Genomic DNA, 15,011 nt, shown 5'->3' on the forward strand with positions numbered 1-15,011 from the left:
TTTATTAATTACTTTTTGATGGGCCTCAATACAGAGGCATTTGGAGCTGACTCTTAAACTAGAGAAACAATCACAAAATCTGAGTGGCAAAGGGGACATTTAAGGGGGTCATCTAGACCAACTCATGACCCAAGAGGAATATCCTCTATAACAGAGGTGTTAAATACCTAACACTGCTTAGTCTGGCAGAACTAGATAAAAATGTAATTGGGAAATATTAAATATTAACAAAATAAAAGTATAATAGAATGCATATGTAGTTTTCTAAGTCAATATATAACTTTAGGAATCTTTATAGAGCTTAGTGACCCTCATTATATTTGAGTTTGATACCAATGGTCCAGGGGTGAAGAACTTGCAGCCTTGAGGCCACATGTGGCCCTCCAAGTCCTCAAGTGTGGCCCTTTGTCTGAATCCAAACTTCGTAGAACAAATCCCCTTCATAAAAGGATTTATTCTGTAAAATTTGGACTCAGTCAAAAAGCTGCACTCAAGGACCTAGAAAGACACATGTGGCCTTGAGGTCACAAGTTCTCCACCCCTGGGCTAATCTATCTCATCCCTGACAAGTAACTGGTCATCCAGTCTATTCTTGAAACCTTCAAATGAGGAGAAATCTAGTACCTCCTAAGGAGGCTCATTCCAAAGATACTCAGTCCCCATCCTTCCACATAAAAGAGAAACCCTCCTTCTACCAAAGAGATGGGAAGCCAGTGGTGGGTAGCCTTTAATTTCTTCCAAACCTCTCAAAGCTAAAAGGTAAGTAATCACTCTCTTTTCCTCTTTCCGTCCTCCAATTTCCCCCTCTCCCCACTATACCAGTGTTTATTTTTCCCTTCCTGAGAATGAAGTTTTGCTTATCTACTCAAGAGCTTTCCTCTCCTCATTGACTGCTTAACTAAGCCTGAACTCCTCAGCCTACCTTGGTCAAGTTACTTAATAACTTTAGATTTCTATTAGCTCATTTGAAAATGAAAGAGGTAGACAGATGATCCCTAGATACCTTCCAGTTCTAAAATCGATCTTTCTTGGCTCTGCCACCTACTGTGTGACATTGGACCTAACTTTGCTCATCATAAAATAGGCATAAGAATACCTGCATCATTTTTTCATGGGGCAAACAGAGGTGTAAGTAGAGTAGGGAAGGAGCTTTATTCCCAGGACAGTGAATTAAGAAGCTAGCACAAAGCACCATCCCAGAAAACGTTTAACTGGTTGGTATAGTGGATAGAGTGCTAGGCCTAGAGTGAAAACTGACCTCAGACATTTGCTATCTGAGTGACCCTGGGCAAGTTACTTAACTTTTGCCTGCCTAAATTGTCCCATCTATAAAATGGGTTTAATAATAGCACCTGCCTCTCAAGATTGTTATGAGGATAAAAAGATAGAGAAATGCTAGTTATTATCCTGTGCTAGCTTTAACTTAGGGTACACCTCCTCCACCTGGAGCAAGCTTCCATTTCTCTCAGCCCATCCAAGGTGAACCTAATCTCCCTGTCCACCCACCTTACCACTTGTTCCAGGCACAAAAAGTGCCTATTAATGGCAGAGATCAGAAGAGATTCAATTAAATTACACTAAAGAAGCATTTCTGCCATTAGCAGTCACCTAGCCACCATCACTCTTTCTATCTCATTCAGCCCTTTAAAAAGCCTTCAGAGCTATCCAGTGCCTTTTCAGATGTGTGCTTACACCCTTACAAAGCCATCCAATGCAGTCCAGTCTGCTAATATAACATGAGTAACGTTGGAGTGTGACTGACTCGAAAATACTTCTCCCCTTCCCTCACCCTACCTCAGCCCATGCCCTGACATATGCACAGACATTAAGGAGATTTCCCTTTAAACCTCAAAGCTATGCTTTCATTTTCTTCTTGTTCTCAGTTTACTGGAAGGATTTTAGAGTCCAGTTCTTAAAATGTTTCTGTTCATTTTTAATTAATGACATGGAATTAAAGAAAGCCCTGGGCTGTTTGAAGAAAAATCAGTCCTTTGGTACATTTTTAGTCCATTTTGAAAAGACAGTGAATCTAGATCTGGAGTTGTTATTCAGTTGTGTCAATGTGGGGTTTTCCTGGCAGAGATACTGGAGTGGTTTGCCATTTCCTTCTCCAGCTCATTTTATAGATGAGGAATTGAGGCAAGCAGGGCTAAGTAACTTGCCCAGGGTCACACAGCTGGTAAGTGTCCGAGGCCAGATTTAAACTGAATAAGATGAGTCTTCCGGATTCCAGGCCTGGCACTCCATCATCCACTGTGCCACCTAGCTGCCCAGATTTGGAGTAACAGGACCTTATTGTTTAATCTAATGTGGACACCCAGATGGTGGTGTGGCTTCACACCTTTCCAATACACTACAAGAAAACATACCAACAATATTTCTTTTAAGATTATTTATAGATTGTTTGCGCTAGAGAGGATTTTAGGGTCTCTCTCATACAACCTCCTCATTTTCCAGATGAAGATCCTGATGTCCAGGATGATTTGCCCAGAATTATACAAGGCTTAGGATCCTAAACCCTGCACAATCTACTCTTCCAGGCCTCCATGTTCTAGTCCAAGACCTACAGAGCCTTAAGTCATCCAGTACCTATTATCAAGCAATCCCTGGGTACTTGTCAGGCCATGAGATCTCTATTGCCAGGCTCAAGACACTTTGTTCACTCTGAGGAATATTCAGTTGATCAGAAGCATCTATTCTGCAAAAGATGCTGGGGCAGGAGTTTGTCTGCAAATGTTAACATTTACCTTATAATGAGCACCACACTACAAAATAGAATTCTACTCTTTTTTTTCCCCAAATGAGTGAGGGTCTACAGAAAATTATCAAAAGAGAGGAATTGATTAGTTAAATAGAAAACAAAACTGCCTTAAGGAGGATTTTTCACCCTCTAACATTCTAACTTTTTCTGTTCCCAAGGAGAAAAATCTTGAGATATGCTCCTAGGAGAAGAACAGTCAGTCAACGAACATGTATTAAGTGTCCACTGTGTACTGTCCCAGGCACCACTGTGCTAAGCTCTGTGGGTACAAACAAAGGTAAAAGATAGTCCACGTTCTAAAGGAGCTCACAGACCAATGGGGAGACAATATGCAAATGATGATGTATACACAAGCTACCGACCAGATAAATTAGAAATAAACACATAGGGAAAGTACTGAAAGTAAGAGGATTGAGGAAGGTGGAAGGTGGCAATGGAGTCTTTGCTCAAAAGATCTTCCAACTTTTCCTTGGTATTTTTCTAGAATGCGATAACAATGGCGCTTTGCAGTTACAAAATTCCCCAAGAGCAAATATGTCCTAACTTATGAATGTATTGCAATGGTCAAGGTTTCACTGGCCTCACTAAAACCAGACACTTAGGAGAGGAAGGCAGAAACATAAATAAACAGACATCAAACACATTCTTTTTTTTTTATGGATCTTATAACTGAACAGGGGGTCCACAAGCACACACATGAAAAAATGACTTAAGGACATTCTTCAGGCCATCTAATGATGATAGCAGGCCTTCAAAAAGGGATCTGCTAGAAACTGGTTCTCTCTACCTAGGTCTACCATGGAAATCTAATGAGACCACTAGGGGACTGTAAGCATGTCTCTAAATCACGCCTGATTCAAGTATATTACATGTGTGATTTTTAATTTCTTTTTTCCTTTTCTTATCATAAACTTGTCAAACCCTGAAAATAAATAACCAAAGAGCCACAGAGGTTGTAACTCTGAAAAAAAAATGCCAAAGAGCTCACAAAGGTGAGATTAAAAACATTCCTTACTTCATTAAAGGAGGGGAAACTAGACACATGTGTAGCTAGGACCAAGGAGACTCCCAAGGCAAGGAGACTAAGCCTTGATATGTACAGTTGTGGCTAGACAAAGAGCCAAGCAGTGAGGTATAACAGCAATGAGGCAAATTTGCCTAGTGACAAAAAGTCTATTCATAGCAGGGCTTCACGCCTGGAATATGGTTTCTACAGGTGCTTATCCAAACTCACGGACCACCTGGGGCTGGTCTAAGCCAGTTCTTTGATTTAGTCGCAGCAGAGTTCATCCAGAGGGTGATCCAGAAGGATTGTTGTCATGCCAAGCTCAGGGCACTGCTTGCTCGCTGGGCCTTAGCTCTGGAAAATAAGATGTCTCCTAATAGTGAGAAAAGAGAGGAGTGAGATGAGAGAAGTGGTCTTGGAGTGGGGGTCTTGACAAACAAAAAAAAAATCAATAAACACAAAGATTTCCATACATAAAGAAGAAAAGAAAGGATTGTTGAAACCATAAATGTCTACTACATGACACAGCTAGGTGGCTCAGGGGATAGAATGCTAACCCTGAAGTCAGGGGGACCTGAATTCAAATTCAGCCTCAGACAGTCACAGTTATATGAACCTGAACAAGTCACTTAACCTCTGTTTGCCTTAATACACTGGAGGAGGAAATGATGAACCACTCCAGTATCAGCCAAGAAAACCCTGTGGACAGTATGACCCACCAGATCATGAGAAGTCCAACATAAAAATAACACAATGTCAAATTTAACAAGATAATAAAATTGCCCTATTTGTGTCCCTTTCTGAATTTTTTGTTTTCTTCTGTGTAATTAAAAAACTCCTTGATGTTTTTTCTTTTTTTTCACCATCTCACTTCCTGCGACATCTTCTCCAGGGGTCTATTTCTTTACCTTCAGCATGATGAAGCATGAAGATGTGGAAGAAGTGTATGTGTACCTGATGCACAATGGCAACACGGTCTTCAGCATGTACAGGTATCTGACTTTTCTTATCCAGGGGCTCAAACATATCCCTGTTTGATATAAGGGGCTAGATCCCAGGTGACTTAGAGACAGTTTGTCTTGTCAAGACATGGCTCCTCTTTTCCCAGAGATTCTCCTTCATAAATTTATATAGGCATGTCTATATTTATGGGAACTTAAACCTTTTGAGAATGGCCCCATTTTAAAGTTGTGAGCAGGGATGTACTGCAACCAGCTCAGACTGCTCCCAAGTGTCAGTTAAATTTTAACATGAACATAAATTCCTTGGAAATCTGCAGATGTCACAAATCAGGGATTGGTGTATTGTTTTGTTGATTGTCCAGACTTTAAAAAACAAACATGGGAAAAAGTGTAAACAATGCAGATTAAACTTAAAAGTATGGTCACTGGACATTCCCTGCCTTTCCGCAACTGATTGTTAAGTGCTGCAGCACACTTCTGCCTTTGAAGTAAAGCATCCATTGCACTTAAGCAGAGTTTGGCAACCACTACCAATGGTCCCATGACTAAGTGGCAGATGGAGATTTAATAGTTAATGTTGACACAGTTTGTCACAAAAAGTATCAGACTTAGACAGGGATGTGGGAAAACTGGATGCAAGTCCCAGCCCTGCTACCAGTAAGTAGTGTGACTGCGGGCAAATCGTTTCATCTGTGTCTGCCTCTGTTTTCCTCTCTATTAAATAGGGATAATACCACTTTAAAAATTATTTATGGATAACACTGCTTATAAAGAAAGAGACTAGCAGAAATGCTAGATAAGTTAGTTATTACAATTTCTCTCTGTCTTCATTTCTTCTTTCTTCACTCTCCTGCTCCCTTTCCCTGTCAGAAAACATTTATTCATTTTCCTTCCTCTATTTCTTTTCTTTCTCCCTTGACCAAGTCATAGGGCTTCTGGTCTGTCCCCTGATGCACCCCGCCCCCCCCCCCCAGGGCTAACGTGGCTGCTGGGGCCAGAATTGGAAGATGGTGGGCTTCAAAGTTAGGTTTTCCCCATCTTAGCCCTCAGACGCACCTGCAAGTCCCAGAGTAAAGTGGGTGCCCTGGGGCAAAGCCCAAGGACTTGGTCCAGGATAATTGCCCTGAACTCCCAACCTGGCTCCAGGGAAACTCCAGGCTTCCAAGGAGGACGATATAGTGTTTTGCTTACATTTTAGAGGGAACTCGATTCAACGGTTCAATCCAGGAAATTTTTATTAAAGTCTACTAAGTGCCAGGCATGAAATTTAGCAGTTGGGGTACAAATGCCAGAAGCAAAATACACCAACAGTCCTTTACCTTGATGGAATTTCCATTCAACTGAGGGAATTTATGCAACTAAGCATAATTCATTATCATTTGAGGAGGGAAAGAAGGGGAGGGGAGATGGATGGGGAAAGCAAAGCCTAGCAGGAGGAGAAAGACTCTGAAAGGTAGGGATAAAGAGGAGATGCAATGTTCAATTCATGGAGGGCATTTTTCATACTGCTTAAGAGTGGACCAAGATCCCTAGAGAGGCACCTGGTTGCTTCAGTCTCTGGGTAGGCATGGGCTCTCTTGAGGCATCTAGGTGGTACACAGGGAACAGAGCATGGATCCTGGATTCAGGAAGGCCTGAGTTCATATTTGACTTCAAATACTAGCTCTGTGACTCTGGGAAACTCACTTAACCTCTGTCTGCCTCGATTTCCTCAACTGTAAAATAATAGCACCTACCTTTCAGGGCCGTTGTTAGGATCAAAGGAGGTAGTTTTTGCAAAGTGCTTGTTTCCTTCCTCCTTGAAATGGCCCAGACTGTTCGGGGGCTGGATTATAAGAAAATCTGCTTCTGAGTTTTCCTTTATTTAATTGCTAAATCTTGTCAATTTTATCTCCACAGCATCTCCGGCATTCATTCCCTACTTCCCCTCACATATCGTCTACCCCAGTTAAGAACTCAATCACCTCCCAGACTGATTGTTTAATGGCCTCCAACTGCTTTACCTGTTTCAAATCTCTCCCATCTCTAATCTTTTCCCTATCTAGCTATCAGATTGATTTTCCTAAAGTACAGATCTTTCCATGTCACTTCCCTGTTCAGTAAACTCTGGTGGCTTCCTATTACCTCCAGTATCAAGTACAAACTCCTTGGATATTTAAAACTCTACAACCTGGCTCCAAATTACCATTACAGACTTAACCACACCCTTTGGGACATTCACCTTAGGCTTCTTGCTGTTTGTCTCTCATCTCCATGTCTTCGCACAGGTTGTCCCCCACACCTAGAATGCCCTTTCTTCTTATCTCCAGCTCTTAGAAGTCTTGGTTTCTTCTAGAGTTCAGCTCAAATTCTTTCTCTTGCTTATTTGCCAATCTCTCCCTTGCCAAAGACCCCCCAAAATTATATTGTGTTTATTTCATACGTATTTTCCACATAGTTATTTTTAAATACTATGTGCACATGCTCCCTCCCTCTATAGATTGCAAGTGAATTGCGGGTAGGGATTTTTTCATGATGTCATTTTGTCACCCCTTCCTAACACAGTGCCAGGCTCATACTACATACTTATTATTTTTACTGGCTGTTGTCTTGATTTTTTTTATTATGTTGGTGTAGAACACCTACTTGGAGCCACCTGGCACATCTTTAGACACTAAGCCCACTCCCTCATTAGCAGCTTTGTACTACTGTATTAGGCTGGGGTGTACTTCTGAGAGGGAACACTCAGATTTTGGTGTTTCTATGCAAGCTTTCCAAGAAACGTGTCTTTAAAAAGCAAGTGCCTGATATTATTCACTCTTATCTGTGCCAAAGAATAACAACACAAGTCAATACACACTTATACTTTCTCCTATAAAGAAAGAATGAAACTATTTCTAATATAAAATTGAAATAACTATGTGCTATGTCTCAGAAGCCAAAATTCTTTCCCATAAATCAAAGGACTGGAAAGTTACAGTATGGGACAATTTCCTGATCTTTTTTTTTTTCGCTTCAATTATTGCCTTGAGAAAATTGCCAAGTTTTTCTTGTGAGTGGGTCTGTATGGGAGGATTGCTTTTTGAAATGTCAAATGACAGTAAAATCTCACCTTTTCCCCTGTAGCTATGAATCAAAAGGAAAATCAGATACATCAAGCAATACCGCGGTGCTGAAACTGGCCAAGGGGGATGAGGTTTGGCTGCGGATGGGGAATGGGGCTCTGCATGGAGATCACCAACGTTTCTCCACATTTGCAGGCTTCCTGCTCTTTGAAACTAAGTAAAAAAAAAGAAGAAGAAGAAGAAAAGAAAAAAAATCTGAAAGGGGGCGGGGAAGTTTTGTTGTCCAGGGGTGATAATTCTTATGATATTTCTTATGGTCTGAGGAAAATTTGTGAGTTGTGGAATAACATGTCAGGATCAAGAGAACTACTTCTGATGCTTTACACAGAACAAACTTCATCACAGGCAGCCAACACTTTTGGGGACCAAAATAGATTTAGGGACTCAGAATGATACAACCAACCCGTGAAAACAGTCACTAAACACAGTCTGTGCTAAAATGTTCAGCATCTGAATCATATTCCACCAAACACCGGAAAGATAATTCCTTTTTGCCAGGAGGTAGGGGACAGAGAGGACTGTTTAAAAGTTATCTGGAGAAAGCTTTAAGGGTCAATCTATCTCATCTCAGGCCTTCACACCGATCATTTCAATATAAGCCAATGCTTGTCATAGCCACGTATAGATACTTGCCTAGGCAAATTGGTCCTAAGTAAGCCCCTAGTGAAAGGACAAGGAAAATAGTCCTTTAGTCCTTGAAGTCCTTAAGGATTAACTCCTTTGAAGATTCAATATCAAGTTATAAGTTGCTTCTATGAGATCCCATACTTCCTATGAATTTAGCTCAAACATTTCAGAGCAAAACAGAAGTGAAGCATCTACCCTGCTAGATTAGGTTTCTTTTAAGAACCAATCGATCAGTGAGCATTTATTAAGGACCTTCTATGTGCTAGGCACTGTGCTCAGTGCTGGAAATACAAAGAAGAAAATGAAACAATTGTGGAAAAATGAAATTTAAATGTAAATTAAGGAACAAATGACAAGAGCTTTACCAACGAAAATCTAATAGTATCTAATAGAATTCTGTTGGGGGTGGGGAGAGTATTGATTAGCACAACTCTTCCAAGTTCTTCTGGCACATGGAAGCTGTAGCTATTTCATGAGACAGTAGCTTAGTCTAACACTGAAGAGAGAAATCTTGATGACCTAGCTTTTATACAAGAGTTGAAGGTGCAGGGATTGGGGAAAGGGATTTGTTGTATTTCAATGACTTTTCTAAAAACTGAGTCTAGGAAGTGTTTTGAGTAACTGAATGTCTAGATTCCACATCATCCCTTGACTTTTGAAGGTCTAAGGTGAGAAAGAGAGAAGATGGCAACAATTGAGATGGAACTGTGTGAGACCAAAAGACCAAACTGTAGGAGAAAGAGCAGGGGCTTTGGTATTGATGGGGGTTGGAGCTGTAGGAAGCCCCAAGACTCTCAGGATCTACATGCCAGGCAATTTGGCAGATTCAGGGAAGGTCCATCAGGAAGAGACTTTTTTATCTTGTGGACTGCTTATCAATGAATACAGTATAGTAGTTTAAGAGTCTTAACCATTTTAATCTTGCATTCATTTAGAAGACAAGGGGATTAGATTGGATAGCATCTGAGATCCCTTCTAGCCGAGGTTTACAATACTATGAGGATAATTCAAGGTAGCTTTTACTAGGATTCTCAATGTAGCAATATATTCTAAAATACTCTCAAGGCCTCATAATCATTCAATTTCTTTTTTTTTCTTTAGATGTTTTTTAATTTTTATTGATATCTTTTGTTTTTAATATGACCTTTACTTCTAACTAGATCCCTCCCTCTTCTCCCATCCATTGAGCCAAAGTTTATAACAAAAAAAAAAAGGAGAAAGTTGATCAAAACTAACTTAATCTCCCTTTTAAAAACTAAAAAAGAAAAGAGAACATTTCTAGTTCCAAAATTCTGCTTTTCTATTGGGTTCCAGGTTTTTAAAAAAGATCTTTACATGATTCAGACCTAGGCCCATCATATAATATTTCTGATGTTTGACTCTTGTTTGGCATCCTTCCAAAGGAATTTCTTTTTTTTTTTTTTGGAATTGAGTGCTACAGAAATACAGCATCACAGAATTTGAGAGTTAGAAAGGGTCTTAGCAGCCACCTAGTCCAATCTATACCAGAAAGGAATCCTCCGACTGGTATCTCAGATAAAACCTAGGAGGATGGTTTGAAAACTGTTCTCTAGCCAGCACATACATGTATTTGAGTTACCCCATAACTATTCTTTGGGTTTGACCCCAGTACACAATTGCTACTCCATATAGCCTCAGTGGACTCATCCTAGGAATTGTGACAAGAAAGTAAAAGCAATTCTCTTGTTCCTCACCTCACTTGATAAAAATATTCCTGAAAACCTCCACATAAATCAGTTGTCAAACTGAACAGAAATGTAAATTTTTTTTTTTTGAGAATTTTGAGGAGTCCTTGAATAAAGCTCTTTTTAAAGTAAAAAAAAAAACAAAAACAAAACCCAAAACAAACTAGGCACTAATTTGTTTTTGAATACATGTGGATTTCATTTTTTAAAATCAAAGTGTGCTTTTATTTCCTACTGGGGGAACCAAAACTGTCTTTCCCAAGTTGTGGCCTTAAAACCAGTAACAGCTTCATGGACCTGCTGTCTAGGACCAGTGGACCATGTCAGGGCTATCCTAATAATCTCCCTAATGTCCTCTTCTATGTTATGCCCTTTGAGTTTCCAGATAGACTTACTAAATACTTTTAAAATCTTTCCTTTGACCCATAACAATGTGCATGTTCTTTCTTCATCTATTATATGATGATTTTAAAAGTGAAGGCACGCTAGCCATAATATACTTGACATAATATTTTTGTGAATTTTTCCATACCAATACTATAGAAAAATTTCTTATAAATTTATTGTCAACAAGTGTAGTAAGAGGGTCCCCAGAGCTCCAAGGAGATTTCACAACCACAAAGTACACTGCATTATGAATAAAACACTTTACTGGCATTTCAGGATGCTTCCCAAAAAACCCCTGAAACAAATTCATGATAAACTTGGGCTACAAATGTTATGAGCCAATAATGTATAGCAATGCATGTCAAGTAAATACATATCAACACACACACACTGTGTTTTATCTTTGTTAAATGTATTATTTCCTGATATTCTAAATAAACACTCAGTTACAAAACCTGGTGACTATAGCATTGTTTACATTAAAATAACCCAAGCGCAGGATATAACCAGGTATCACAGCTGCACCTATGTAGGTGTACAGACAGGTCTTTGTAATGAGGTTTCCAATCCAAAATAACAATAGATCACTATGCTATTTTATCACATGGCTGAAACCTAATAAATGTTGATTTTTAAAAATTATAACTTAATTCATTGTATTTCTAAGTTTGTTGGCTTTTAAGAAAGGGTTAGTTAATACAGTCAGTCCTCAACTTTTGAGGGGATCATGTTCCTAGAAAAGTGTGCAAAAATACAAAATGCAGATTTGATCCATTGAAGCTATGGGGAACGGCTTCCACCAAAAACTAATCTTTCACTAAAGATTTCTGAAAACGTACCTTTCTGCATATAATTCTGTTGGGGATGTAAGCTCAGTTCCATGTGGACAGTCTCGGGCGGGTAAAGGTGAGGACTTCTAAACCTTAGAGTTCTCATGAGGCCCCCCAGGGAACAGCAGGGAATTGAGGTGTGAGACCAGGCTATCTCATGCATTTCCGCCTCTTCCCGTGGGAAAAGTGCTGGGAGAGAGCATCCCCGCCCTCGAGATTGGCCCGGATCTGAGCACACCTATTGTTATCTAACAGGCACGGTATTCAGGTGCAAACTATGCGGCAGGAGAGCTTAAGTAGGGTCAGGAAAGCCTGAAGGCACTCTTAGCGCTGAGGGGCCCTTAGAGGACAGAAGGCCCCTCTTCCTTCTCTCCTCTCTTCTCTCTTCCCTCTCCCCTCTCTTCCCACTTCCACTTCCACTTCCATTTCCAATCTCTTACTGTAAGATCTTTGCCTCCTTGGGAGATTCCTCGCTCCCCAGGAAGAGTTCCCCCTGCACATGTAACCAAGAACCTGAATAAAGCCTAACCCTTGTTCGACTCTGGAAAGTCTCTTCTCTCATACGTTTATCCGGTTTGGCCAGCCAAAGACCTGCGATAGGTAAGGTAAGACTCTGGTAGCCCTCAGGCCTCTAGGCCTGGCATAATTCTTCATAACAAAACATTAATTTTTGTAATATACACTTTTCCCAATACAGTAACTGTGAAATAACCTATTAAATGTAGCACATAAAAATAAAATTGCTACCATGCAAAACATTTTTTCTCACTAGTAATTCCCTAGAATTTTGTGACATTTTGTGCTAACATCTCAATAAAAAAGCCATTGATTTCAGACAACATTCACTTTCCATAATACATGAAATCAACAGTACCACAAATACTGTATAGCAAATACAAATTTGAAAACTAAGACTTTTTTTAATCTGCATCTTACCTTCCACCATGTCAGATGATGGTATGTTATACTGCTGTAAAGGTCCTTTGAAAACCTAGGCAGAGGTTGCTGGTTCTTTAGTTGCTGCTGTTGGAAGACACTGAGACTGGTGAGGTCTTAACATCACCTCTGACGCTTGGTCCTTCATGGCCTTGGAGCTCTCGAAGGATGCCCCAGCTTGATCAGATCAGCAGGGGCATAACTGCAACACAAAACTTGAGTTTTAAAGGCAAACAATGAAAATATGTAACGAATGCATGGGGAGCTCTTTATTTTATAAGAGTAGGGTGAACAAGAATAGTGCAGCCCCTAGTAGCATACAAGCTGCTCCCCAAACTTGGGTGGATCATGCCTTTAATTTTTTTTTCCTCTACTGTGCATAGCCATGAATGTGTGTAGTTGTCAATGCAAAAGTGAAATTTGGTTACTAATATTAATCACACAAATGGCTGAAGCTGAGAAAGTTAAATATGCGAATGGTGGAGATTGATAGCACTTGTATCAATATGGAGTACGGGGAAATGAGAGACACTAGAGAGAAGAGTGAACCTCTGCTAGGAGACAGGAAAGGATTGATAGACAATCTTTACTTATTAAGAGTGTGCTTCAGACTAACTTAGTATACATACAGTCTTTCTCCTCTCTTAATTTCTCAAAGACATTTTCTCTGACTTTGAAGTATGATACTAAAATACAAACATCTGGGAAAGGATGGATTACATAAACTATCATTAAGGAATTAAAGTTGAGTGATTTTGGTATGTAAAAATGATTGTAAATGCAGGAATATCATATTATTTAAAATCACAATTGCATATAAACATAAGGCCAATGGAAATATATATGATGGCTATAAGTAGGCTACAGAATATTACCAATGACATATGCTAGGTCTGTCTTAGGAGAGTCCCCTAGTAGTTTAGGTTTGATGCTGGAATGAAATGAGAACACTCATAGGTCAATTAATAGTTAACACAAGGAGATTACTAGACCATAGAAGGAGAGGGATATTCTACAAGAAACTACATTAAGAAAACCCTGAGTTGATTTAGTTGAGCATCAGAGAGCACCTGGGGCTACTCTTGTCAGTTTGTATTTAGGTAGCTGTGAATCATTGCCTGAGCCTTTAGTCTTCTGGGCCAATCACATCTTGAAGACTAGCCTAGTTTACATGAGGGGCAGATATTAGGACATTACTCCCATCGCTACAAATTCCTTGGGAGGAGAGAAAGACAGAGAAGGGATGGGAGAGGTATCTTTGAAATACATATATATATATACATAGAAAGTCCTCTAGTGCATTGGGTAAATACTCTATATGGAAGATTTATGGAAAGACATAGATAAGAATCACAAAGGATAAAAAGGCATGGTTAGGTTGCAACTTACATCAATGGATGTGATCCATCATGTCCAACATAGATCCATCAAATTATTCAAACAAGTTATTAATCATAGAACTAATATAATTATTAACTATGAGGCAATATGACCTAAAGGAAAGAGCAAAATGCCTTAATTGCAAAAGCCCTGACCTGCCTTATAGACTTGATGTGAAGATAAAATGAGAAAATAGGTAAGAAGACATTTTGAAACACTAAAATCAATAAACAAATTCAACCAGTCATTATTAATAAGATTGTTTTATAATCATAAGATTGTTTTATAATCACATTGAAAGAGAATTGAAATGGGGCCAGGATATGAGACTGCTAAGTTTTGAAAGGAGAGTCAGACAAAATGCACAGCATGAGGCATTGAATGGAAAAGACTGGTGACAGACCCAAGGAGGGCAGTCAGGTAAGAGGATTGTGTGGGAAGAGGACTTCTGGGGATTGGGCTGGAGGTGGTAGGTTTTTCCTACCTTTCCACCCTTTCCAGAGTGTGTGTGTGAGGGGGAGGGGGGTTGAAAAGGAGAAGAAAGGTCAATGACTGGAGGCTTGGTTTTGTATATTTAATAATTTTTCATGGGGTCAGCCCTGTTCAGTCAGCAAGCGATTTTAAAGCACCTACTATGTGCCAGGCACTGAGTTAAGGTGCTACAGATACTAAGTAGGACTACCTTAATGAAAGGGTAGGTGGTGCAGTGGATAGAGCACCAGTGCATGGTCCAGGAGGACCTAACTTCAAATCTCACCTTAGACACTTGACACTCACTAGTTGCGTGACCTCGGGCAAGTCCCTTAACCCCAATTGCCTCCTCCTGGGTCATCTCCAGTCATCCTGATGAATATCTGGTCACCGGATTCAGATGGCTCTGGAGGAGAAGTGAGGCTGGTGACCTGCACAGCCTTCTCTCACTCAAAACAAAGTCAAGTGCAAGTCATCATTTCTCTGATGGCATGGACTTCTTCAGCAATGAAGGACAAGCACACACACTTTAATGAAGTTTACATAACAAAGTTTAAAAATCCTGGTTTCGAAAAAGAAAATAGCCACTAATTGTACAGTAACTGTCTATGTTTCTGCTTCAATGTATTTTCTCCTGATGCAACAGCATAGACATTCACCTTTTGCAATAGCATTAAACCTTCTACCAGGAATGAACTATGCAGAAGGGAAGACCGTTTTTTGTTTTTTTGTTTTTTTTGTAAGAGAATTCTCTCCACCTCCCAAACCAACCAATCAGAGAGCAAGGTTGAAAGATTAACAGGTACTACCATACTGCCATCTAGTGCAAAGTTCATTAAAA

The 15,011-nt window shown here is 39.8% G+C and overlaps 1 protein-coding gene and 1 long non-coding RNA gene across 3 annotated transcripts in view; one reads left to right on the top strand and one right to left on the bottom strand.

The window, feature by feature from the left end:
* The window catches only part of C1QTNF3 (C1q and TNF related 3), a 28,844-nt gene extending 17,641 nt beyond the window's left edge, over positions 1-11,203 (top strand). For both annotated transcript variants that reach the window (XM_072605880.1, XM_072605881.1), the window contains exons 5-6: positions 4,660-4,759; positions 7,835-11,203. In XM_072605880.1, coding sequence (XP_072461981.1) covers positions 4,660-4,759; positions 7,835-7,994 — 260 coding nt within the window. In that variant the 3' untranslated portion in view covers positions 7,995-11,203. The remainder of the gene's footprint in view (positions 1-4,659; positions 4,760-7,834) is intronic.
* On the bottom strand, positions 52-14,847 carry LOC140501853 (uncharacterized). Its single transcript, XR_011966392.1, has 3 exons — positions 14,457-14,847; positions 12,320-12,521; positions 52-4,140 (listed from the first exon to the last, which is right to left on the bottom strand). It is a non-coding gene; the product is annotated as an uncharacterized lncRNA (long non-coding RNA).
* Positions 14,848-15,011: the final 164 nt, after the last annotated feature.

Source organism: Notamacropus eugenii, chromosome 4 (genome assembly GCF_028372415.1).
Source record: "Notamacropus eugenii isolate mMacEug1 chromosome 4, mMacEug1.pri_v2, whole genome shotgun sequence".
NCBI classification, from domain to species: domain Eukaryota; kingdom Metazoa; phylum Chordata; class Mammalia; order Diprotodontia; family Macropodidae; genus Notamacropus; species Notamacropus eugenii.